At 45.8% G+C, this 24,748-nt stretch overlaps 1 protein-coding gene across 1 annotated transcript; it reads right to left on the bottom strand.

Annotated features, from left to right (window-relative positions):
- Positions 1-20,989: 20,989 nt before the first annotated feature.
- On the bottom strand, positions 20,990-23,608 carry LOC135385114 (neprilysin-2-like). The gene has a single exon (XM_064614290.1). The coding sequence runs from the start codon at positions 23,606-23,608 to the stop codon at positions 20,990-20,992; it is 2,619 nt and encodes an 872-aa protein (XP_064470360.1).
- Between the last annotated feature and the right edge of the window lie 1,140 nt (positions 23,609-24,748).

Raw genomic sequence — 24,748 nt, 5'->3', positions numbered from 1 at the left:
TCACTCATACACACATTCATACGACGAGATCGACGCAAGCGGCATCAGTTGAAGATGAGATAATTGATGTTCTGGGGCTGGAACACATATAGAAGGACAAATACATACAGAGCCTCAAATGCGTAAGAAATTAAGTATGAAAGATGGAAGTCACTAAAAGATGGAAGTTATAGCTCAATTGGCAGAGCCCTGGGCCGGTAATCCACAAGATGTGGGTTCGTGTCGTACAGCTGGCTAACCTTTTCAGTGACTTCCATCTTTCATGATGAATTTCTTAGGCATTTGAGGCTTTGTATGTATCTGTCCTTTTATTTGTGTTCCAGCCTCAGAGCATCAATTGTCTCATGTTCTCCCTCGAGCTCTGACGTCAGAAGAACGAAAGCACCCACCATTCCTATTGGTTGCCGTAAGCGCGTGACCCCTGACAGGCAGACGCCTCACTCTTAATTTTTTTACACCCTTTAGGGTGTATAAAGGGTGTAAAAAAATTAAGAGTGCTCAGTGGCGGAGATGCTGTCGCGTGTGACGTCAGAGCCGAAATGAGTTGCAGTACTCGATGTGCCGATTTTCGACGCCAGTTATTACCTCCTTTGCTGCAAAACTTAATTGGAATGCAAATTTAAGGTCTTTATGATACACGTCATACGCCCTATAGTAAAATCGCCACAACCTTGTTTTTAACCTTGTACATACATCCTGTGATACGCATAAAAGACGTAAATAACATTAAACATAATATAAACCAAAATGAGCCAAGAACAAAAAGTACGGTGGGAGAAATGTCGATATATTTCTTGGGGATCATCCCATTGAGGTTGTGAAGTCAATGAAAGTACTAGGAGTACATTTTTCAGAAAATTTGTCCTGGGACTATCATACATCTTATGTTAGAGCAGAAATTTCTAAACCCATTGGGCTCTTGAATCGGCTCCGCGTTGCTCTGCCAAAAAGGATTAACTTGATCATTTACAAATCATTGATATTTTCCGTACTGCGTTACGGCCTGTCGGTTTGGGGTACGGGAACCCAGGTTTCCATTAACAGTTTGTTCATAGCACAAAAGCGCGCTGTTAGAATTATAGCTGATGTACCTTTCGACAGTCACACTGACGAACTGTTCATTACACTTAACATCACCAAGGCAACAGACCTATATAGCTATTTTTTGTTAAAAACCTATATGTAACTGCTGTAAAGCAAAATAATACCCTTTTCTATCGCTTTTTTCACTTCATTCTTTCACCGAGCGTACGCGTCACACTGCAAGATGGAAGATTCCTAAGTTGAGGACAGATTACGGACGCCAGTCGCTAACCTATAGCCTTCCACATATACTAAACAGGTTTTCCGCATTGAATTTGCACGTTAATGATGTGTCATTGTCCTTCCTAAGGACACTAAGCATACCTGGTGCATTGTGTAGCTGATTATACTGAATTGTTGTCTCCTATGTGCCGTGCCTGCATTTCGTGTATATGTTCCTTTATATGTTTTCTCTTTATCTAGATTTCTGATATAACTATCAGTGATGAGTGACAAAGGGTCGTGTCCTAGTCAAGCAGCTTTTTTGCTACAGGTTTCTAAAAATGTTTCCAATAAATAAAATGAAATGAAATGAAATAAAACGACTCCACGTAAAAAAAAAACGTAAAATACAATTGATTATAACCGTTGAGCACATTGAAACTTATAGTGAATACTGAAACTAAGGCGCAGAACACACATCATCTGTCTAGGAGGGTAGGTTGTTGCTATTTCAAAATGAGAAAGGTTAGTTAAATAATATAATAAATTATGTTAAATATACGCGATCGAGAAATAGTTCCACGCCTTGGTGCCCAAATAAGCCACAGAATTCGTGCTTTCAAGCTTTGCTTTACGAATATAGATGCACATGCACCTCGAACCGTCTGTGAGGAATCCTGCACGTTCCGAACTATGTCGAAAGCCTCCACGAGAGCCAAGTTTGCAGACTTCAACTTTGTGACGGAAGCGGGAACAAACGAGAAATTAGCTTCAATTAGCTTTTAACTTAGCTTACAAACGAGAAATTAGCTTTTCTTTGTACTTGTACCGTACCATTTCTAAGCAATAATAAATAAATAAATAAATAAATAAATAAATAAATAGTTGCTATTCTATTCTTCACGCTAGCGTCTTAAAAGGGTCGCCGCGCCGAACGAATGCTTGCGGCGTCCTTTCTTTCTCTCTCTCTCTCTCTCTTTTATTATTATTATTTTTTATATTTTTTTTTGCTGAGCTTGCTGACCACATATGCATAGTTAGGTATGTATAGTTTTAAATCGTGTCTATATACCTTGTATTCCGTGGCACGACGTTGCAAAAAATCGGTCCTCCAAGTAAAGCTCATCACAGACGTGACTAATGAGTAGCTTGTTAAGGAGAGTGATTAAGTTTCATAGACGAGGTCCGGACCTTTTAATTAAACTCCCGAGATAAAACGCCTTTGTCACTCTCATCACTTAATTAGAAAATTGCTGCATTCTTTAAATTGGTACAGCTTCTCACGTATGTGATTAGTCCTTCGCACTTTGTTGCTCTTTTCCTGTCAGTGACAAAGCTTTCGTGTTTGCCAAAGCGTGACATGAGAAACTCACGCACTCACATAGGAATACTGTGGGTGTACGCGCAGACTACATGCTCCGCAGGTAGATTTCTATGCAATATCAACAACAGGACAACAAGGAGGTTAGGTTGGGCTAGGGGTTACTGGGGCGTTGTTAGATTCCTTCTGGGTAGGAAGGCACTTATATACCGTGCCACACCAGCCTTCTACATGTAGAGGGGATGTAACAACACCAAGCAGTTATGCAACTTTCTGGAGGGAAATCTGCCTCGTTTGAATAGGAAACGTGCACGGGCATGTTCCGATGTGGTTGTTCTTGAACTCCCTTCGGGAGTTAGGCAAGTACTCAGCTTTTATTGATCGCTCGTTGTAAAACCAGTCCTCGTCGGTCGAGGAGGTTGATAATTGCTAGTGGGTACAGCTTCTTGTCATATTCATTGAGCATTGGACACGTCTTCCAGCGTTACCTGTACATTCTGTGCTCGAAGGCCTCGTCTCACGACAGGTGTGCGGTAGACGGGTAGATGGTGGCTACCACCTGTGTATTGGCATTGAGGCACCTGTGGCACGCAAGGTATCCAGGGAACTTCTATCGCCTTCGAGTTATTACGAGACGGCCAGAGGCGGAGGTAGAAGAAGAACAACAACATCCCCGGTGTGCACAGCAACAGCATCAGCCGGGGTAGCCGGGGGAAACCATAACCGAAGCAGACGACGGAGCAGTGTCCCTTAAGTTCCCATGCTGCTTTGCGGCGCGCGCTTGGTGGCGCGAGCATCTTTTTAAAGTCGTCTATTCTTCTTTGGTATATGTCTGTCTAGCAGGTTATAGCTATAGGTTATTCACAAAGTGAGATATAAGGAAATAAACCTTGTTCTTCGTTCTGTAGTTGATGTGTTCCAGTTCTTCGAGGTTGTATACGGAGGGTCGGATTTGAAACCACCCCGGCCGTGGATCCCACAAAACTTACAGACACATACTATCTTCTTGACACCAGTTGTCACGCGGTGCCAACACGAGATAAAAAGAAAACAGTTTCGCTGTGCCTTCGGTATAGCGTGTACCGATATACTGCATGCCCAACTCGATGCGTATTTGTTTCCATTAGTTGTGTGACGCAGCAGAAACACAGGTCAGGACCAGTATGAATTCGTTGTTTCCGCTAAAGCGCACGTCAGTGTGATTGATATTTTACCGATGACCCTTTATTTAACTCACGCGTTTGAGCCTCGGTGGAGCTGTCGCGTCAGTGGAGAGGGGCCCCTTCACTCTCGCGATACGCAGTCTCTCTCTCTCTCTCTCTCCCCCCTCCCACTCCTTTATTCTTTATATGCTCGGCAAGTAACCGAGCGTTCTGCGCATATCTCCTCTCCCAGTTACTCCACTCCGAAAGCCCCATTGGCTACGGCGGCGCCCTCCCTCTTCCCTCTCACTGCCTCCTCTCATGCGCAGAGACGCACTTGCGCAGCGTATTGCCCGCCTCGACTGAGAAGAAACGTTTCCGCGGACGGGGATTCAGCAGCTTGGAAGGTCATTACGATAGCTGTTCTTAAACCATCATAAGCCAAACACGTTATTCCTTTCAAGCGGCTGACATAATATTGTGGACCTTCGGTTTTGACGACTTCCTTCATTGTATCGACCTTCCTGTACTGTATTGACTTTTATTGTACCGTTCGCGTCGAGCGTTTGCGATCTGCTGAAACTTCGTAGTGTCTGCACGGCTACGTTTCGTGCAATGTAGTCAATGTCGTCCGACACCACGGGTGCCGCGGAGTTACAGGTTTAGGCGACGTGCTGCGGGGCATTCGTGCATCGCCGGAATTGAAGACCACCCAGACGGAATCGTCCCAGTGATGGCGTAATGTGCCACGCATACGCACACATGTCATACACGTAACGCTCATGGTCTTAGGAATAAGTATAGGGAATCTGCTGAAGATTGGGTACGGGGTTGCGGAATGGGGGCCATCAATTCCATTCCAATTGCATTCCGAGGAATGGAGATTTATGATAATTCCATTCCGTTCCATTCCTCGGAATGAAAAGGTATGACCAATTCCCACTCCTGGAATGAGCTTGGCAACCCCATTCCATTCCGTTAATTCCATCAATAAAAAGAAATGGGACCGGTAACCGTACTGTAACCCAGTACCCCGTAACCCAGCAGCCACCGGGGCGTCCAGACCATTCCATTCCAATTCCATTCCTGCGAAAGACTGCCTGCTTTCATTCCCATTCCGTTCCTAGGACAGTTTCCACCGTTCCATTCCGATACCATTCCGGGCTCTGATAAATCTGGAATAATTCCGGAATCATTCCAACTCCGGAGTGACAACTCCGCAACCCTGATGGGGTGGTTCATAACACTTCGGAAAACGTGAAACGCCTGATTCCTTCGAAGTGTCTGACATCGGGTTGCTGATCTTTGATTTGACAGCTTCCTTTACCGTTCCGTAGAGTGCTTCCGATCTGCTAAAACTCCAGAAATATGTGCATCTATCGCATCCGATATGGAATCGTTGTCCTTCGTCTGCCGTAATACTATCGCATTTCATACGTGCTTTGCAGTGCGCCAAAGAGTACACGCATTTTTTTTCGTTCGACCGGTACTTTCATTACTGGACCACTTCCGACAACGCGTATGCGCATGCCCAGCACTTGAGTCCGCCATCTTTGAGTGGAAAACGTCGCTACGGAACTTTTCCGAGTAAGCGTACGGGCATGCGCTGCCACCTGCGGGCGAGTGTCATGTTCATTGAGGAGAGATAATCGGTTTCAAGGTTACGCGCGGGCGTTTGAGGTCTACATTTGACAACTCTATTCTACTGGTAATGAGCACAATGCGCTTTCACTCTTTCCGCATTCTTCTTCCCAATCTTCTCTTACTACTTTCCCACGCACCGCGCCAGTCCGAAAAGGGTCATCATTGTTTATTGGGGGGAAAAGACACGACGTTCGACATTCCGCCGCCAGAGGCGACGCCAATATGGAAATGGTCCATTAACTTCGTCTTCACGCCAGATAGCAGCATGGATCCTACGTCGCTGTTTCATTTGAAAAGCATTCTAAGAAGTTTTGCTGATACTATTTTTGCAGTCATTCGCGAATGAATGGTAACAGCTAAGTTTTGCGAGGAATATGCACCGTGACGCAGATGATAATCAAATCACATGTTTGTAGCTCACCAAGACGCGCGGTGACCTCGACGCTGCTTGTGTGCGGCCTCAATAAACGCCATTGTCCGTGGCGTGCGTAACAATGGGCCCTCGCCGCGAAATATTTCGGTGTTCCGGGATCCGAATTCTGTGTCAATATGCAGATCAGCTCCACATCTGAGGCACATGCCCTGTGTTGTTTGCGTACATCGCTGCGCCGTCGACGGTGTTCTGTGTATTACTGAAAGGGCTGAGAAAAGGGTGACTGTGCGCCCAGCTTAGAGTCATGTACTTCAACACGAGTGTGCGCTCTGACAATAAGGAAGAAGTGATGTAAGAGCACTTTGCTTTTGTGCTTTTGATGAGGCAATTTTAGGGATGTATTGGGCTACGAAATTCAGAAACGAATGTCGGCCGCAGCTTAGGTGTCATCGTTTTAAGATATAATACGTAAGCGTAACACCTCATGCTTAAAGGGGCGCATAGAACCAGAGTCCGAGGTAACTCGTTACTGTAACTAAGTTCCTTTTTTTTGGTAACTTGTAACTTAACTCGGTACTTCAGCGCCGTGTTAATTAACTTGCTAATTAACGTGTTAATTAGCTAATTAACTTTCAGAGGAACTGGTTTCTTTTCAGGTAACTTTGCCAAAGCAACTTCAGCTAAGTTCCAAGTTACTTTTAATTCGATTTTCACTCAGTCCCCTTATTTTATTGCTTTCTCTCCGGTTCTTTTATGGCATTTTATGCCACAGAACGTGATATTCAGTCAATGACGGTATTCTATTCAAGAAGTAAGAGCCGCTGCCATATTGAAATGAAGCTGAATCATTGTGGGCCCACCATGGAGTAAGATGCAAAGCGTTCAAATTGTCGGACATAAGCGAAAACTACCTAAGCGTGTTGCACTCCTCCGCAGGCAACTCAAGGTTTAACTCAACTGCTCACGCGCGCTGCACTCGTGTAGCGCTATTTTGGGTTGAAAGTAACTTGGAAGTAACTCTTCTTTTTTTTTAAGTAACTCCTTAACTGCGAGTTACATTTCAGGCTGAAGAACTTCGTTATTAACTTATCACATTTTTCATTTTTCATGGTAACTTAACTCGTAACGAGTTTCAGTCGCATATATCCAGTCTACATTATCTCTTCGTAATAGACGACTTCAGAAAATCCCAGTGTTCTTCGCGTACGAATTGCATGCTGGGCGATTGCTGAGTGGGGGAACGCAGAATCATCCCTCACGAGAGAACTGATGTTCTGAGGCTGGAACAACATAGAAGGGACTGTCACAACACCTCAAGGTGCCTAAGAAATTAACGAAGAAAGATGAAAGTCACTGAAAAGGTTAGCCACCTGTAGGACTCGAACCCACATCTTCTGGAGTACCGGATAGATAGTGATCGTCCCAATTCTATGTTGTTCCAACCTCAGAACATCAGTTCTCTCATGTTCAACATTTGCCGCTTGCGTCGATCCCTGTCGTATGAATGTGTGTATGAGTGGGCAAAAATGTATGAGTGAAAGGAGGATGAGTGAGAGAGAGTGACTGGTTTGTCCCTTCCGATGACGCACCCTGGAAGTCGCTGAGAAGGCGTGTTAGCTTAGCTCAATTGGAAAGAGTCCTGAATCGGTAATTCAGAAGATGTGGGTTCGAGTCCTACAGGTGGCTAACCTTTTCAGTGACTTTCACCTTTCATCGTTCATCCCTCACGTTTCGCTTTCGCTGACCTTGACACGTCGTGGACAATGGACCGGTGGGGCAGACATCGAAACAGCCAGGAGGTCACCCGTTTCTTTCGTATTAGCAAACTCCCACAGTTCAAAGCGGCGCTAATCACTTTGGGATTTGCTGAACTCGTCTATTGAACTCAAACCTGTGCGACTGAATGTTTAATACACCGTCTTCGACCGGATGCACCTGTCGGTCGTGTTGCAGCTGTAATATATGTACTTGCTAAATAATAACAATAACTTAATAATAACTTTATTTTTGTTATGGTACCCAAAAGCAAAGCCAGGGAGGACAACGTCCCTTTGCCCCCCTCCCCTCCCCTCCCCCATGACGGCGTACATGTCTACCATTCATACCTCGTAGATGGGTTCACAAGCGGAGCATGATACAACCTCTTCTTTCACAAGTCGAGGTTTGACCGCATATTGAAAGTGCTCTGATGTAAGATGCAAGTATGGCACTAAGCAGAATTAACGCGATTAGTACTCCGTGACGCCACTTAATTAAGAAACTGCTTAGCAAAGTAGTTGAAGATATCGGCGAAACACGACATCAACAAGGTGCGTCATAGAGCGAGCTGTCCATGGAGTACGGCGCTTTACATATTGGATTACTTATGTACGTAGTCGCGCATTCGCTTGACGGATTAGCTTAAGCTCTTTCAAGAGCGCGTTGTAAGCGTCTTATGCCATTAAGCGCTCTCTTGTTGAGTGCATTTGCGGGCTTGTCGCTGAGTCGAGCACGGAGGTAGAACGACCGAGCCATTCCCTTCAAACTTTCGAGACACTATCATACTTTTTTTTCTTTCTGTGTTGCAGATTATACTCAATTCACAGGCTGGCTGGCTTAGTCCTTAACGGGCATGCAGTTGCGTTGCGTTGTAGTGCGTCTATTTTTTTTTCTCATTTTCTATTTCCTACACTCTAAATCTTTTCACACCTTTAAAGGTGTAACAACGTGCATTGGGCACGCCTTTTTAGGTGTAATTTTGGTAACATCATAATGGAGCACGGTTTCGCACAAATTTTCTTTACTCGAGTGTTGTCTGTCCTCCAAAAATTCAGTCTTGCAACATCTACACATTGTTCAACAGTATTGTAGACACTTGCGCGTGCTCGATTATCGATAGCGATGCATATATGGATTAGCTCGTACCTACGATATCCAAGACATAATGAAAGCAAGATTTGCACTGACACTTGACCTTTAGTAATGCTTTCCAAATTTTGTAAAATATCATCCTGGAGATGCAATGTTACGCAACCAGGTTGAATGTTCATAGCGCACACCTTTAAAGGTGTGAAAAAGTTTACAGTGTAGAAAGGCGAAAGTATGTGTTAAACACCTCAAGTATCATCACGAAAACAACAAGTATGTTTTTACAATACCTATAGGTACGAGATGCAGAGCAAAGGCGAAGACTTGGTGCGCACTAGAGGGAAACTGTGACAGACGGAAACCGCAAGCTGCTGCCCTTGTGGTAGATCCTAAAAGAGAAAAACTGACAGTTCCCCGAGCATGGGCAGAATAATAATAATAATAATAATGATAATACATGACGGATGGAAAATGCACCTCGACGGGACGCATATTCTGCGGTAGCGGCAGCCAGAAAAAAAAACATTGCGAATGGGGTTGCCACAAGGCCGGTATTATACCGGCAAGGCCGGTTATTTGCTCGCTCTGACGGTTGCCGGTAGGAAGGTGGTACCGGCAGGCTTTTGCTGGTACTTGCGGCCCACGATCTTTCATAGGGGCTTTTGCAGGGTTTTCCCTTCAACATGAATCCACTGCAACTTGAATAAATCTGGAGCACAGACCCAACTCTGCAGTCACCAGTCGTTTTCTTCGTTATTCATTATTATTATTATTATTCGTTGTTATTGTCAGCGTTCATGCCTGTTTATACAGGGTGTTTCAGTTAAATCCCCGGGCTAAATAATTCGCGAACCGGTGCACCAATCGAATAACTTTCTTTTTTACAAGTATCTGTCCAATACCGCCTACAAGATGCGCACCGCGTGAATGAGCGGGAGGCGCTCATTATTTAAATAAAAATGCAAATGAGTTTCGTAAAAAAGCGTAACTTCTAAAGCAGGGCGCTGTCGGTATTAAAATGGGTACTACCCCTTTTGGGACCTTCAGTGGACACCTTTCAGAGAAAAATCTGCCACCGAAGCGGGTCATTTGTTGCAGTAATTAATTGGTTTCGGTTTACGTATTTTTGTCGCGGCTGGTCGCGGCGAAGCGCAAAAAGACGCTCTTTCACTCCCTTATCCATCAATGAATTATGTCCTTACACCAATGAATTACACCAATGAATTACACCATGAATTACACCAATGAATTACGTCCTTTTGCGCTTCGCCGCGACCAGCCGCGACAAAAATACGTAAACCGAAACCAATTAATTACTGCAACAAATGGCCCGCTTCGGTGGCAGATTTTTCTCTGAAAGGTGTCCACTGAAGGTCCCAAAAGGGGTAGTACCCATTTTAATACCGACAGCGCCCTGCTTTAGAAGTTACGCCTTTTTACGAAACTCATTTGCATTTTTATTTAAATAATGAGCGCCTCCCGCTCATTCACGCGGTGCGCATCTTGTAGGCGGTATTGGACAGATACTTGTAAAAAAGAAAGTTATTCGATTGGTGCACCGGTTCGCGAATTATTTAGCCCGGGGATTTAACTGAAACACCCTGTATAGCAATTTCTAGTATCAATGATCCAGCCACACACAGGAACATGTGTTTCCTCGTATTATCTTGAGCGAGCACGCCCGCTCTTTTTCTCTCTCTCTCTCTCTCCCTGTGCTCGTCCAACCCTCACTTGCTTCTCCTCTCCTGTGAGTCTTTCCTCCTCTCTCTCTATTCCGCCTCCTCTCCTTAGGCCGGTATTTTTCACTGGGAAAGTTGGCAACCCTAATGTCTGCGAATCGCGAGCGCAGCAGTGCAGATCAGACTGCAGATGCGTGCACAGAAGAAGCTACAGCACTTTTGGGACTGTAATAAATAGCATTGGGTTGATCACCCAGCATAGCATGCTGTGCGCTTTTCAATAGGGTGCCGGGATTGAGGCACCCTAATTCTCAAGTTAATCTTTCGTATTGTATTTGTATGTTTCTATGTATATGTACGTTTTTCTCAACCTCAATATTGTCGCTCTTGAGCGAAGGAATGTATACGTGCCACATTGTATCTGACTCAACGCCGGATAAAATGAAGGTGGTTGTTACGTACATTCCCCGGCGGTTCCTGGAAATTTTTGTCGCGATCCAGAAACTAATGCCAGCATAAATGAAGGCGAATTGCGTGGACTGAAAACCAGGGAAAGGTAACAGAAACGGAAACGGGTATTATACCTGAAATACAGCAGGTAACGGATATCGCACGCACACAACACCAGAAACAGAAACGAAAACCAAAATAATTAACGGTAATAATTCGGGTACTGCAATATCATTTACGGTGTCACTTCGATAAATTTATGAAATTAAGCTGAATGAAGCGAACTACAATAAACCGAGGAAGTAAAGCTAAAATTAACTACCAAACTGTAGCGTATAAGTAAGTATAGTATATAGTAAACATAGTTCTTACACGCTTATGGTGACTTGCATGTTGCCAGCCTGAGCAACATTCGTGGAAACCATGTGCGTGCATATTAGCTGTTCAAAGAAACCACGCACTATATTTTTGGAATAAAAAAGGGTGTCCCTTTTGTGCACGTATACCTAGATTCCTCAAAATATTAAATTGTGACGGTATCCCAGCTTACCAAGAAGAAGAAGAAAAAAAAATGAGGGAAACAACAAACTGTTCGGCACCGAAAACCGAAACGTAGCGGAAACGAAAATAACAATGGTGCTAACGGAAACAGAAACGCGTATTGGCCGCTTCCCCTGCTGACATCTGTCGCGAGGCTGCGTGTAACAAGGACCGGGCAGGTCGGTACATATTGCTGACTGTACACAACCAGGTTGTTTATCCGGATAAGTGAAGCCCGGATGAACGAGGGTACGACTGTAAAGCATAGCACTAAACATCGAATATGCTTTCGTAATGATGAGGAATCATGGGAGATTAACCTAACACGCGCGCTAGTAACAAAAACACGTTCCACTTAATCCTCACGACTTCGACGTCTGTAGACATTGCGCAATTCCCATTCCAATTACAGCTGCGAAGGGCTCACAAAAGTTCACGTGGAGAAGCTTATTGCTACAGAAAAAAAAAGAAAGAAAGAAAGAAAAGGGATAGTGTAAGTAAACAAAGCGTCATTAATGCGTAACAGCCGCGTTTAACAGCGGCGGTCTAATTATGTGCGCGTGTATTTTGTTGGTGCATGATGGAGAATAAAGCCTTCGGAGCTTCTCGTTAGCTGTACCGCTTAGAGGGATGTGGGGTCCCAGTATAGAGAGTTTTAGGCCTTTCTTTTTCCTTTTATGTTCCAGGTCTTCCTTACACTCTAAAAAAACTGAACTTCACCGCATAGCACGCTCCTAGCCAACCATCATCTCGAATGATATCGTTTTGTCCCCTAATTTGTTGAAAAACGGGAGGCGTACGCCTTTTTTGTGACACTTATGAAGAGCATCAGTGTCACAAAAAAGGCGTCCGCCAAATGACGTCGACAAATGACGTAAACAAATGACGTCACAATGCTCGACAGCGCCACGAATTTGGTAGAGTTGAACTACGTTTAAAGCTAGTAGCGGACAAGGTCGCGCCCGAAAGCCACGGTCTTGAGGGGATTACGATGGTCTCTGAAAAGGACGCGACCTTCGGTCCTAAAAACAACGGCGAACAAATGCCCGTTCGTGGAACCCAGCTCTCCCCTTCCGATCTGTTTCGGTTTCGGTTTCGGTCTGTCTACCAACGCCACGATGACGTTTGTCGGGTAGAGGTTTATACAATTTTTTTTCCCATCACCTTACAAATTCAGCTGGTCAAGCTGATATGCCTGAAGGATGCGAGATCCCTGGGAGACTTTCCTGGCTTCAGCAGAGTTGTAACTTTGGAGACTATCCAGCTTGGATAGATATAGGATAGGATGGATAGGATATCCAACCTGCCCTCGTTCCAGCCCTTATTGATGATGCGTACTAAGGCCATCTGCGCGGTAACGTCCAGACTAGTGATGTGTTTGTATGTGATGCAGTCGGGACCCGCGCTAGGTTCTGTGATGGAAAAGGTCAGCGTCAAAAGACCTAGGGATAGAACGATATCGATATTCTTATCGATATTATCGATATTTTATGCCTGCGATGGGTTATCGATACTTTTAAAAGATCGATATTTATCGATAAAAATATTGATATTCACGTCCATAAAGATATTTCCTGCACGTTAGGGAAAAACTTTGTTAGTTACTAGAAGTTCGTAGATCGTCCGAGGCTGCATTTCGTGCCGAACAACCCATTGGAATGTGCAGAACGCATTCACGGAGCGCGCACCGTACCCGGCAGTCGAAAAAGAAAATTTTCTGTTGCTGGCGTGGATCCGTATTCGCAAAACATCCACCGCTCGAGGAACAAAGAAGGAGAAGCAGGTAAGCCGGTGCGGATCAGAAGAGGGTAACATCTTCTGCTCTCACTCTAAATAATTATTCCACGGTCTTTCTGACACGATAAATGAGGACGTCCAGTACAGGCTGCATACAAAAAATAAAAATAAAAAAATAAAAAAGGCTGCGTTACAACTGCAATACAACTTGGCGTTGTTCACGATAGGGACGCCCGTATGAAGTGAGTCTATTTATAAACATGCACGAAATACATATATGCCATAGAATGGTGCTGTCAGCAAAGTACTAGTTCATTTGGCGCCTTTTTGTGGTGCTTGTACCAGCTGAAGCTGCGTTGGTCTACGTCATGAGCCAGGTGCCAGGACAGATGGCTACGTCGCGACGTATCCTCAATCTTCCCTCATCCTAGGATACGCTCTTTCTAAGAGTGGAGTATTTCTGAAAGATGTGCGGAACAGACGCCTCGCGCGTGCCCTGCAGTGTATCCGTCGTTCCTTCGTAGGGGCTCGTTTTATTCGTTTTACTGAACATGCCGCAGCCTAGAAAAAAAAAGAAAAAAGAAAAAAAAATCCTGAGCATTATCGCAGCTTTAAATTACACGTCATATAGAGTTCGCCCACCAACCTGTCTCTTCTCACGTTCCTCTTCGCTTTCCTAGATCAGCCACACGTACAAAACCCATTTCGGGGACCGAGCACAGAATGGCTTCATTTAGCCTCGCCTAATGAATAGCACGTCAGGACTAACATACCCGAGATTTTATTTTTCGTTGTAATCTAATCTGACGGACTGCAAACGCGTGTGCAGAGCATGGACGCAGGAAACCAATCTTTGAACACTTTGTCTTACACAGAGCTCCATATTCCAACGAAAAATATGCTTGAAAAAACTGAAGGATGAGCTGAAGACAGCTATTTGCGTTTTTGCTGACGTGACCTCGTAAAAGTTATACGAACACACAGTTTTAACTTTCCTGTCAGAGTCATTCCATTTAGGCGACATTTGTATATGCGTAGGTCGGTAACTTCAGTCTTCAAACCATTTTTCCAGGGTTTTGTTGCACGATACACGTTAAGGTTCCTAAAGTAATGAGGCTCATAACGCAAGTAACGTCAGTGTCATTTCGGCAACGTGATCGTAATAACGTTTTGTACGATAGTTGTTTTTAACAGTGTTCCTTCCTACTGTCGCGCATACTATTCTTCTTCGAAATGAACAAGACACGTCCTGCTGAATACGAAAGACCACCAGCTGTGTTTCAGTGCGTCTCGCTTGGCAGGACTCGAAGAAGAAGACGAAGAAGAAGAAGAACAAATAGACATAGAAAGGAGAAGTAAAAATTAAGACTAGAAGGCCCTTGGATATATATTCGCACAGAATGTATGACAGCAGTGCGCGTGAGAGCTTTCAATCTCGCGAATCAGAAATGCTGCCAGTCGGCGCTTGGTCAAGTCAATCACGTAAAGGCGCGCGTCTTCTTTGTCCCTTCTTTCCTTTTGCAGTTGCATTTCGTGCCGCCTGTCCCCCTGGTGGTGGTGGTGGAAGGGCACAGAGGTGGGCAACGTCACGACTGACGCCCTGGGGGAATGTGCGTCCTGGGCCGACTTCTAAGGGAACTGTGTCGACATATGTCTGAAAGCGTCCAAGGGAAAGCCCAGGAAAAACCCTAGACCAAGCCGGCACCGGGATTCGAACCCGGGTACCTCCCAGTCTCGGCATGACATGGCCAGCACGCTAACCACTGAGCCCGTCCCCCGTCTTGACTGGTCGCTTTCACTAGCCAACAATCGGCAGCCAATAAAAAGTGCTGGCGGACTTGACGTCACCACACGCCAACCTAGCACGGGCGAGGCCGTCGCCGCTGTGCGCATTCTTGTAAATTTTCTCGGTGAATTCGCACTTCCCAAATGGAATATCTTGCGTAACGGTTCCTAAAGGTAGTATGTTCATATCACGTGGTAAAATAATATATGTTCCAAGTGCCTTCAAGGCTCCTTTAATTAAAGGGGCTGTGGTACTTTGATAGATGTGGTCAAAGCATCCTGCACGCGTTGTACGACACGCAAGAGCATCGAAGAAAAAAAAAAAAATTTTTCTACGTGCCGTTGGTTTTGTAAGATGGAAACTCACGAACGAAGTTTTTTTTTGTCAAGCTCCCAATTTAGAACAGCGAAACCTTCGGACATATCCATTGGTTCTCGAAACCACGTGATCTCATCCGTGAACCGCCTCACTGGCGGGGATGCGAGCCAAGAGATCTCTGTACCGGATAAGTTTCGGGATTCGCCCTGCCTACATTCTTCCGACTCCATCGTCCCCTTCGCCGTAAAACTTCGAATGAAACTTCTGTGTCAAATTTCACACCGGCTTGTACATTTATTCGGCACAAAGGCCCGTTCCGTCATACAGCGCTTTGCTCCAGAGCACTGGAGAACAGCGCTGTTTTCCCTCCTCTCCCGGCTGCGACTCGATGGAAAACAGCGCTTGGCGAAGTTGAGCTTCGGTGGACTTTCCCATCGCTGTCTCCCAGCGATAGGCTCCCTGAACCAGGTCCCCCAAACTCACCTCGGAAAAGCGTGCAATGAAGAAGGCCGCGACTAGATACCCCACTGTTGCCGTTCCGGATCACTGCAGCGCGCTAAGTTTAGCGGCAAAATGTTTTTGTTGTTTCTGCGAATGAATCTAGTCTTTATATGTCCAAATAAAACGCGTATAACAACTTTCTCTGTCGTGTTTCACTTTTTGGTCCGTTTTTAAACGTGTTGAGCGATCGGAAGGATCTAGTGCACGGCTGCGTGCATCACAAAGCGTACCTGTCGTACCAGGCGCCGCAGGCGCTGCAGTCGTCCATTTCTCCTTCGGTGACTTGGCCTGGCTTGGATTGTGCTTCAACTGGATCTTTAGCGCGCTACAATCCACGCAAGCCAACGTCTGGTAACAATGGGGTACCTAAGGGCGGCCTCCGGCATTGCACGCATCGGGATAGGAACAAATACATGGGAAAATGGCGACCTTGGGGGACCTGCCCTGAACCAATGAGAACGCGGCGCCGCGTTCACGTGACGGTACGATCACGTGAGATCACCAAGTACCGCGCTGGGACAAGCGCTGCAAGTGCGAACCCCACAGTGGAAATACAGCGCTGTTTTGCAGTGCTGTGGTGCAGCGCTGTGGAGCAAAGCGCTATATGTCGGAACGGGCCTTAACTTGCAGAAAAGCGTCTTATTTCCTTTCACCTTATTGGACGTATCAGTTACGTTTCCCTATCGGTGACAAGCTCGTGGATGAAATACATGCTTACATGCTGTCGAAAGCGCCGGCTTGTTGTTTATGTGAGGGGAACATTTCGCACGCTGTATCGGGTCACCACACTTCAGCTTTCACGCGTATACCAGTAAACAGGCAAAAGAAAAAGAAGACAAACGAACAGACACCCGAAAATCCTGCCGAAAGTAAAATTCAATGCGACAGGAAAGAAAAGGAATTGAATTGCACCACCTTCGCTAGTTCCCCTTTTTTTCTTTCTTGTTGTGTCCTTTTTTTCTTCTTTCTTGCAGTCACCGTTACTCCTCCTTTCTTGCTATGGGGCCATTTCCGTTTAGGACTGTGTCGAGTTGGGGGGGGGGGGGGGGCGGCAGAGGAAGTCGCAGCTTCAGCGGATCCACTATCTCTATTTTTCTTTTTCTTATCGTTAGGTGCTTTGCGTGCCATTTAGGAAGATTTGTAACATAACGCCAAGTGCCTCTCAAGTATTTGGCACCTTTCGTATAATACCGCAGATATACGGGAAATTGAGTTTCATTTCCAGCGAATGACATTCACACGGAAAATCCATTCGTTCGCGCTGCGTAGAAGTACACAGCGAAATGAAATGCCGTTCGCAAATGATGGCAGCGATGATCCATAAAGTATCAGTATACCAGATAATTATAGTCGCCGGTTTATAATCCAGTTTTTGTCCTTTTAAGAAAAAAGAGTTAGTAACATCGATAATACTAATTTTTCAGCCATATCTAATAGCGACGATATGCAGGTTGAAAGCAAGCTCAACAAATAAGTATGGCCGACATGAAACTCGGTGCTAAAGTCGACAAGGAACAAGAGTAGCTCTCTAGAAATTGTGAAGGCGTCCTTTTTTATGTAGAACATAAAATAAATAAGCTGGTAAACACCTTCAGGCTGATGACTTCAAGTTTACATTTTTGACTGCACCCCTGCCATCGAGGGTACTCCCTTGGTGCCAGAGCAAAAGCGAACCAACTCCGCAAACTGATTCGATCAGCGGATGTCATTACATGTTCCCGTATGGAGGCAAACTAATGGCATTTAGGGTGAATGTCATTCAAAATGTCCCGTGTGAGAAACAGGTATAAATGTCGTCTTTCTGCATGCACCTGCAGTATGCCAGTGTTGCAAAGGCTTGTAGTCACGAAGATGAGCAAGCGAAATGAGCAACATGCTCACATGCTTGCTCACTCCTGGTATCTATAAAATTCGTTCTCCTACAACAAGAATCAAAATCTACAACGCAAATGAGCAATAAAGGTGACACTGACTCGCATCCGATGAATCAACGCAGACGAGGTACAGTGAAGCCTCGTTATTATGACCATGGTCGTTCCCGACAAATTTGGTCATAATGCGGAATTGTCATATTAACGGGGGCACTTGCAGAGGTTTCTCTAAATTGTTCCCCAGGAGTGCGGTCGCAGAGCGCGTATGTCAGATTATCGGGGGTCATATTAACGAGGGTTCACTGTATATTTCGTAGCGTCCGGAGAGCGAGAGCTGGATCACTTCACGCAAGGATATATGTGGAAGAAATGTCAGTTGCCCAGTGACAACTGACACATAATAATAATAATAAAGAGTACATTTACACGTGCGACAACTGTCACAATTGCACTGGCTTAATTACTTGTACTTATATGCCTGCAACCACTGGTCACGCGCAATGTCCAGAATCCAGAATCCGTCTTGACCAAAATCCATTTTCAACTACGGGACTGAAAAACAAGTTTAAAAAAAACATATTAGCAACATTGCTAACTTAGAGGAGCAGTGAAAAGCCCCTCCTGTTTTTAGTTTTTGCTGCGGCGCATTGTGCGAGGAAAAAAAAAAAAAATCATACGAAGTGCGTCTCCCGCAGCAACGGCTGTACATTTTACTTCTCCTGACATTTTATTATTTATTGAGTGTTTTTGTTCCATGCTCCTTTAGATGCAAATGACGCCATTGCACCCGGCCACGTGTTCAGAAATGCGCACCAAAAGGTACAGTGACTTTAACAGGAACTGAACGCGTTTACAGGTGACACCGTGTCTTTGTACGAGGCCCATGGCATCCTGTGGCCAGGTCTGCCGTTGAGACGCATGTAAATCCAGCGCTTACAACACACGCACCATCGTCTGCTGGCTGCAATGCTATAGCATTTCGTTTTCGTACGCGAGCACAGCAGTAGATGGGAGGTGCACAGCATTGCATGTGCAATTTACGATAGATTAATGTTTGCGGCTGCTGCCATCAGAATATCACTTTCATGTTTCAATTTAACAAAAGCTTGCACATTGCGTCCACGGACGCTCCTTCTGATATTGAGGGATTTGTCGCAATATACCAGCAAGGTATGACGCGCAGCAGCAATTTCAGCGTCAAAACTCTCATAGTGAAACATTAATATTTATAGTCTGTAAAAAAAATCTGCATGTATACAAAAAAATCAGGCAGGAAATGACTCACATGTACGTGCGGCTCAAGTTCTCAATTTTGGAATGCACTATCGCTTTTGTCTTGTTTATGCCGCACTCTACCAGAGATGCAGTAATGGCCCCGTTTCGACAGCGTTGACAGCATTTTCAATAAAGTAGAAACATTGCCGCTACGCTTTTTATCGCGCAACTCCTTTAAATAATCTTGCCGCATGCATGTTAAGCCGGCGTTCACACGGGGCACCTTTTCCCAGCAACTCGAAGCAACTCAAACCAACGTCTTTTGAGCAATTTCGAGTCCGCGTTCACACGCAGCAACTCTGTAGCTCCACCCACAAGCAACCTTATGGAGACCGGACAATGTGGGTTCGAATCGAACTTGTGGAATCTTTTCTTTAGCTGCTGTTTATCAACTTTCAGTCAGTTTTATTGCTCCAATAGATCATTATTGCCGTCCAGAAGTGGCAACTGATATGTTTCCGTGAAGTTCGTAAAAAAGAAAAAGTTATTTTTTAGCTGCACCTCCAGGATTTGAACCTATGAACCCACGAACGAAATCCACAACGCCATCGGGAGTCACGTGGCAATGCTTCCCTCTCTGATTGGCCGATGCACGAGCAACTTCTCAAGTTTTCGGTCCGGGAGCGATTCGCAGCAACTCGGAGCAACTCGAGTTGCTGGAGGTTGCCGGCTAACAGCAACTCCAAAGTTGCTCATAGTTGCTGCAAAAAGTTGCCCCGTGTGAGCGCTGCCTAAGGCAGTTGTCTTCTCGTTGGTCCAGCTTGTTGGTCTCGCCTCGTCCATCGTGTGTTTGGTTACACAAACAATACGTTCCAACATGGGAGCTCGTCCCTGCATTCACCGTAGGATGTAAACTCAGAAAATATAACTGCGTCTGATTCAAGAGCTTTTTACTTCTGTCGGTGAACATTTCCAACCACTCGAGTGTCTCCCTCATCAGAAGATATTTGTCTAAGGTCATGATTATGAAACAATTTTGTACGGCACAGTAGGATGTGGTTTCATGCAATCTAAAATTGTTGCGCGATTGATAACACAAAATGAGAGCGAGATTAGGTATTTCATGGGTTGAGTTTTAGCGAGCCCAATGAGCCGAGCCCAGTGTGCTGAGAATGTCATCAAGACCGTCCATGTGACATCGCACGAATGACATTAAATTTGGCACATTAGCCATGTATTGTTTGTATGTAAGAAAAAAAAACAAGGAGAAATTGAACTCGTCTCCCGACTTGTTCTGCTACTCCTAACAAAAATTATCACCCTACCCCACCCCCCAAAACTACTTCCCAGGTCCTCTACTCTCGAGTTCGCTATTCACTGTTCAGAAGTCCACTATCCACATGTTCACTAGAAGTCCACAATTAAACACTATTCACAATTATCCCAAGATCATGCACACAGGATGCTAGAAGGTTGTATCCATCCCACAGCTCTGGACAAATTTCACAAGTACCGCCAAGGCAGCATCCCTCGTGTTCGGTGCCCAAAGTCCCAACACCTTCACCATATCGAAGACCCTGCTGTCTAGCCATGTATTGTTATTTTTCGTGCTCGTGTGGCATGATTATATCTTCAGCGCATGACATACGAAATAATAATGTGCTGCTTTTATAACGCGTAAAAAAAGATATTCGTGTCTCGAGTGAGGAGAGAGTGGAGAGAGAGAGAGAGAGAAGGGTATGGGAGAGGGGACGGAGTCGTCCCTCAGGCGCCCTTCATTACAGCAGTCTTGGGTAGTATAACTAATTTACAAGCAACTTGTAATTGTAACTATAGTTACTTTTTCGCAGTGACTAGTTACATTTCTACAAAAGTAACTTCCAACTGCCGCAGGCTGTCGCTTTTGGTTAAAATAACTGTAACTGTAACTGTAACATTTTCCACGTCTCAGTTCCCTAGCGTCGTTTTGCCAAGGCTTTAAGTACACTGCCGTTTTTACCGACCAGGAACTCAACAGATTTTTATCATCTCATACGCAGCCACCATCAGGGGCGGATAAACACCCTGTCCTCGGGGGAGGGGGCAGTTTCTTTGTCGGGCAGTGCTCTCCCAGAAGTAAGCAGAGGGCGTATACTAACCCCTTTCAGTTGTCCACTAGCTTTTGTCACGCCCCCCGGTACCAGAGCAATGAACCAATCCCTCACAATGCATGAGATAAGCTATGGCCTTCACGTTGCAAGCAAAGCGTAATACGAACACAATTTCCAGTTAAAAGTTGATTTATTGCGTCGATATCCTTCAAAACCACTCGCTATATTTTTCACCAGAACGGACAAGAACGCTTCGAATTCATGCGTGCCCCAAGCACACAGTCGAATACCTTCCCGAACGTCCTGAATTTCTTCAGCGGCCCGTTGACCCTTAGCTTTCCGGGGACAGATGTCTTGTATCGAAGCTGCTTCTTTACATATACTTCGCTGCGAACAGGCTCACAAAACGTCGACGCATAGTTGATGAAAAAAGCCTTCATCATGTTCACGGGGCTTGGAAGTGGGACCAGGCTCAGCGCGTCATCTTTATGCACCAACCTGAGAAAGATATTGTACAACGGGTGCAAGACCGCGATGTCCGCTACGTTCTCGTACAGAAACAACGATTCCTCGAGAGCGTTCTTGATATACTTTCTTCCACTCTTGATGAAGGTTCCCTGAATGCAAGAGGAAAGCGACAGGAACATGGACTGCGATGGCGGTGACAATAATTTACGCACAGCTCCGTCGGCACCAACGATGCTTCCACGGGGGTCGAGTGTGGAGAACATTCCACGAACTAACGGGGTTAAAAGGAAAGGTATGGAAGTCGCCTGGAGGCGGTTGGAAATGTTGGCAGCGAAGATGACGGTAGCCGGCGACAGAGTTAAAACGTTTCGCTGCGGATCGTACGAGAATCCCGGTTGAAATACAGATCCCGTTTGCGTCATCGGTTCTTGAAAGTATGTTGGATCCCCAGACGTCCAATATTTAGTGCGCATGAAGCGAACGAGATTGTAGTAGGTCATAAGCAGTGATCCTTGTCGTGGAGGTATATGTGAGAACGATGCAGGTGGCAGAGTCCGTTCTTCTTTCATTGGCAGTATTTCAATCCTCATTCGTTCTATCTTGGCGACTGCCATGCGAGATTCATTCTTTTTTAACCATGTAGCTGAAAGGGCGGCTGTTTTCATTTCCGACCGCGCGTCGTCCTGTACCATTTTGAAATCGTCTGCGAGGCTATCCAAGTTGGAGGAGAAAGTCTTGTTTATTGCTTCCCAGGTCAACACTCGAACGCCAAATGGATATAACCGTTCAAGCATGAACATGCAGCTTACGAGTCGAGCTGAAACACCGTTCGTTACTAGTACGGGATGACTCACTGAAAGCACGAACTCTGCCTTGCGAGCTGGAAGCAGAGGAGACATGTAGATGAGCACACGGTAGCCGATGTAGTTGATCAGGGTTCGACGATTAGCTTCGGCTAAGATGACCGCTAGTTGATCAATGTAGTTGCGATCGAGAATTACGATGTCCCTCAAGTCAATGCTCGGCGCTCCTTCGACGAAGTGGGAGAAGTACCGAAGCCAGTTCCAGTTCCGCAGTATCTTGAACTCGCCTAACGGTCTAGAAATATGGACAACAGGAACGCTTCGAGCCGACGGAGCTGCTGCCTCAGACATCATCTCCTCCAGCCTTACAATGTCAGACGCAAGACCGCGAGCGTTACGGGGAACCTTCTTCCGAAGCCATAACACCTTGTACACGAAATCTCTGTAGGTCCGGAGACCTGCAACTGGCCCGAGCGCCTCGAAACGCCGCAGAAAAATGGGTGGTGAGTCAACGTGAAGCTGCAGTTCCTTGTCCCATGTTCGCTGACGAAGCATCAGCGTCACGAACGTCGACGTTCCCAGCATCTTATCAGCGACCTTGGCAACGTCGTGTGGATCTACATCGGGTACATCACTATGGTAAGGCCACTTGGGTATGCCCAGGTCAGAAAAAATGGTGAGAAGTCTAGCCCATTTCTTGTCCTTCTGCCGTCCTTCTACGCAACCACGCGCGACGTATGCTGCCTGGTTCAGAAACGATGTTGAAGAAGCGTTTGCACTGTTTCTGCTCAGGTATTCCCACAGGCCTCGAAGGACAGCACCGGCCGCCTGGGATACGTACGCGGCTGCAGTCGAGTTATCCTGATACCAGTTAGAAGAACATACGTGCGAATAAAAATCGCTGCAAGGGTCCACTGAGTAGTTGAGGTTTCTATCCAAGTATTGACCTTCCCACCGACAGGTGTCGGATGTGCATGTAGTGAAGACATCCTTCGTAAATTGAGTTCTGTTGTCAATGCGGTCCATGTTTGACTGTTTGGGCAACGTCCTGAGCAATAAGAACAGGTTTCCATCTCCGTGTTCTTCCGCTGGTTCATGTACCATGAGTGCACCGGAGATTCCGAGCATCAGAAAAATAACAACTAGGATTAGGGAGAACAAGAGGAAGACCAAGCCTAGAGCACCGCATTTCAATCCAGGACTCTCCATCTGAGATTCTAGGTTGCTTTCTTCGACCGGGATGCTTGGCTCTGTGTCTTGTACAAGAGGCTCTTCCATCACGTCCGCCGTTGGTGATGAAGACAACGGGGACGCCTCTCGGAAATTTCTTCTGCTTGGAGCAACGGAACGCAGAATTGGACGGTAGTAACGTGGAACGGGGAAGAGGTACCTTGATGGTTGAGGCAGGAACGGTGGTGGTACAGAGTAGAATGATCGCGTACCGTACGGAGGCAGTGAGAGAGCCTGCTGTGATGGAATTGTCGTGTACGCCGGAGATTCCTGAATGTACGGCCCAGACTCGGCGACGAAGTACTGTTTCTCATCCGTGAGCCGTGCAGTCGACGAGATATCTGCCATGATTCCAGATCCGCCAAGATCCGCGGTGGTTTGATTCTGCCGCGTGCCACGCGGTCGCTGTGCACGTCGTAGTCGTCTTTCACTGCGGCATCTTGCCTAATCGGAAGCGACTTTTTGGCCCTTTTTTGAACGCGTCACAGCTGAAAGTAGCACAGAAGTCCTTTTAACACCCAGTTTTCTTGATATAAAACTGTTAAGTTTGCCATTAAGATGCACCATGCGAAGTAATTTACACCACAGAGTCATATTTATCGCGGAAATTGAATATAAAATACACCGCAAAAAGCGACCGTGCGCAACGGTGGTGAAGAGCAGTACCAGCCTGTGATCTGCCTGGAACCTCGCGCTGACGCTATAAGGAGAACGCTCGCTGATTGGCCTAGAGAAATGTTGTCTGCTACTCCGCTGTCGTCTGCTACTCGGCTGTTCGGGGTTCTGATAAAGCATTTCTCCTTGCCTCGGTAATGCTTCGGCTGCTCCTTCTATCCCCAATTCTCCGGGAAAACTGACAAAACAGGTTTATGGCGGCAAAGGGACAAGGCGCTGACCCCCACTGACCGGCGAACCAGAACGAGTCTCCTTATGCCGTCATCGGTGACGTGCCATCATACCTCCTCATCCTCGTTATAGCTGGAGTGGCGAGTTAAGGGTGAAGGCGCGGAGCTATGTTTATGTGAGTTTTTTTCTGGGAAACAAATTGCACGCATCAAAACCTTTTGCGCTATTCGGTATAATGACACACACACTTTCATCAGATGTCTTAATCTGAATTTTTTTTGATGGCCCTCAGTACTCCTTTAAAAGTAGTCCGCCGGCAGACTGTAAAACACAATTATGCATTTGTGTTTAAAGGTGCACTCTGTGGACTTTAATACTATACTCTATATTTTATTGGGTTTCGTAAGTGAACCTGGCTCGAAGAATCGACACACAAAATACAAAATACTGCTAGTGGACAACACCCACTTCCACGAACTTTTTAAATATCCAGCAGAATTTCGTAGTTCGTGATTCTCCCCGAGTAGATGACGTTACCATCCGGCGTCTACAGACCTTGTCCCGTTACTCTCAAACCACTAGTCTCCGTGCGCTCCTTAGCCTCGTTCCCAGCGACGACACAACAGGGATGGACTGCCAAAT

This window comes from Ornithodoros turicata, chromosome 2, assembly GCF_037126465.1.
Source record: "Ornithodoros turicata isolate Travis chromosome 2, ASM3712646v1, whole genome shotgun sequence".
In the NCBI taxonomy this organism is placed as follows: Eukaryota; Metazoa; Arthropoda; class Arachnida; order Ixodida; family Argasidae; genus Ornithodoros; species Ornithodoros turicata.
This window is presented reverse-complemented; position numbering and strand designations above follow the sequence as displayed.

Coding starts and splice junctions, on each gene's coding strand:
- LOC135385114 (XM_064614290.1), bottom strand. CDS start 23,608: ATGGCAGATATCTCGTCGACTGCACGGCTCACGGATGAGAAACAGTAC.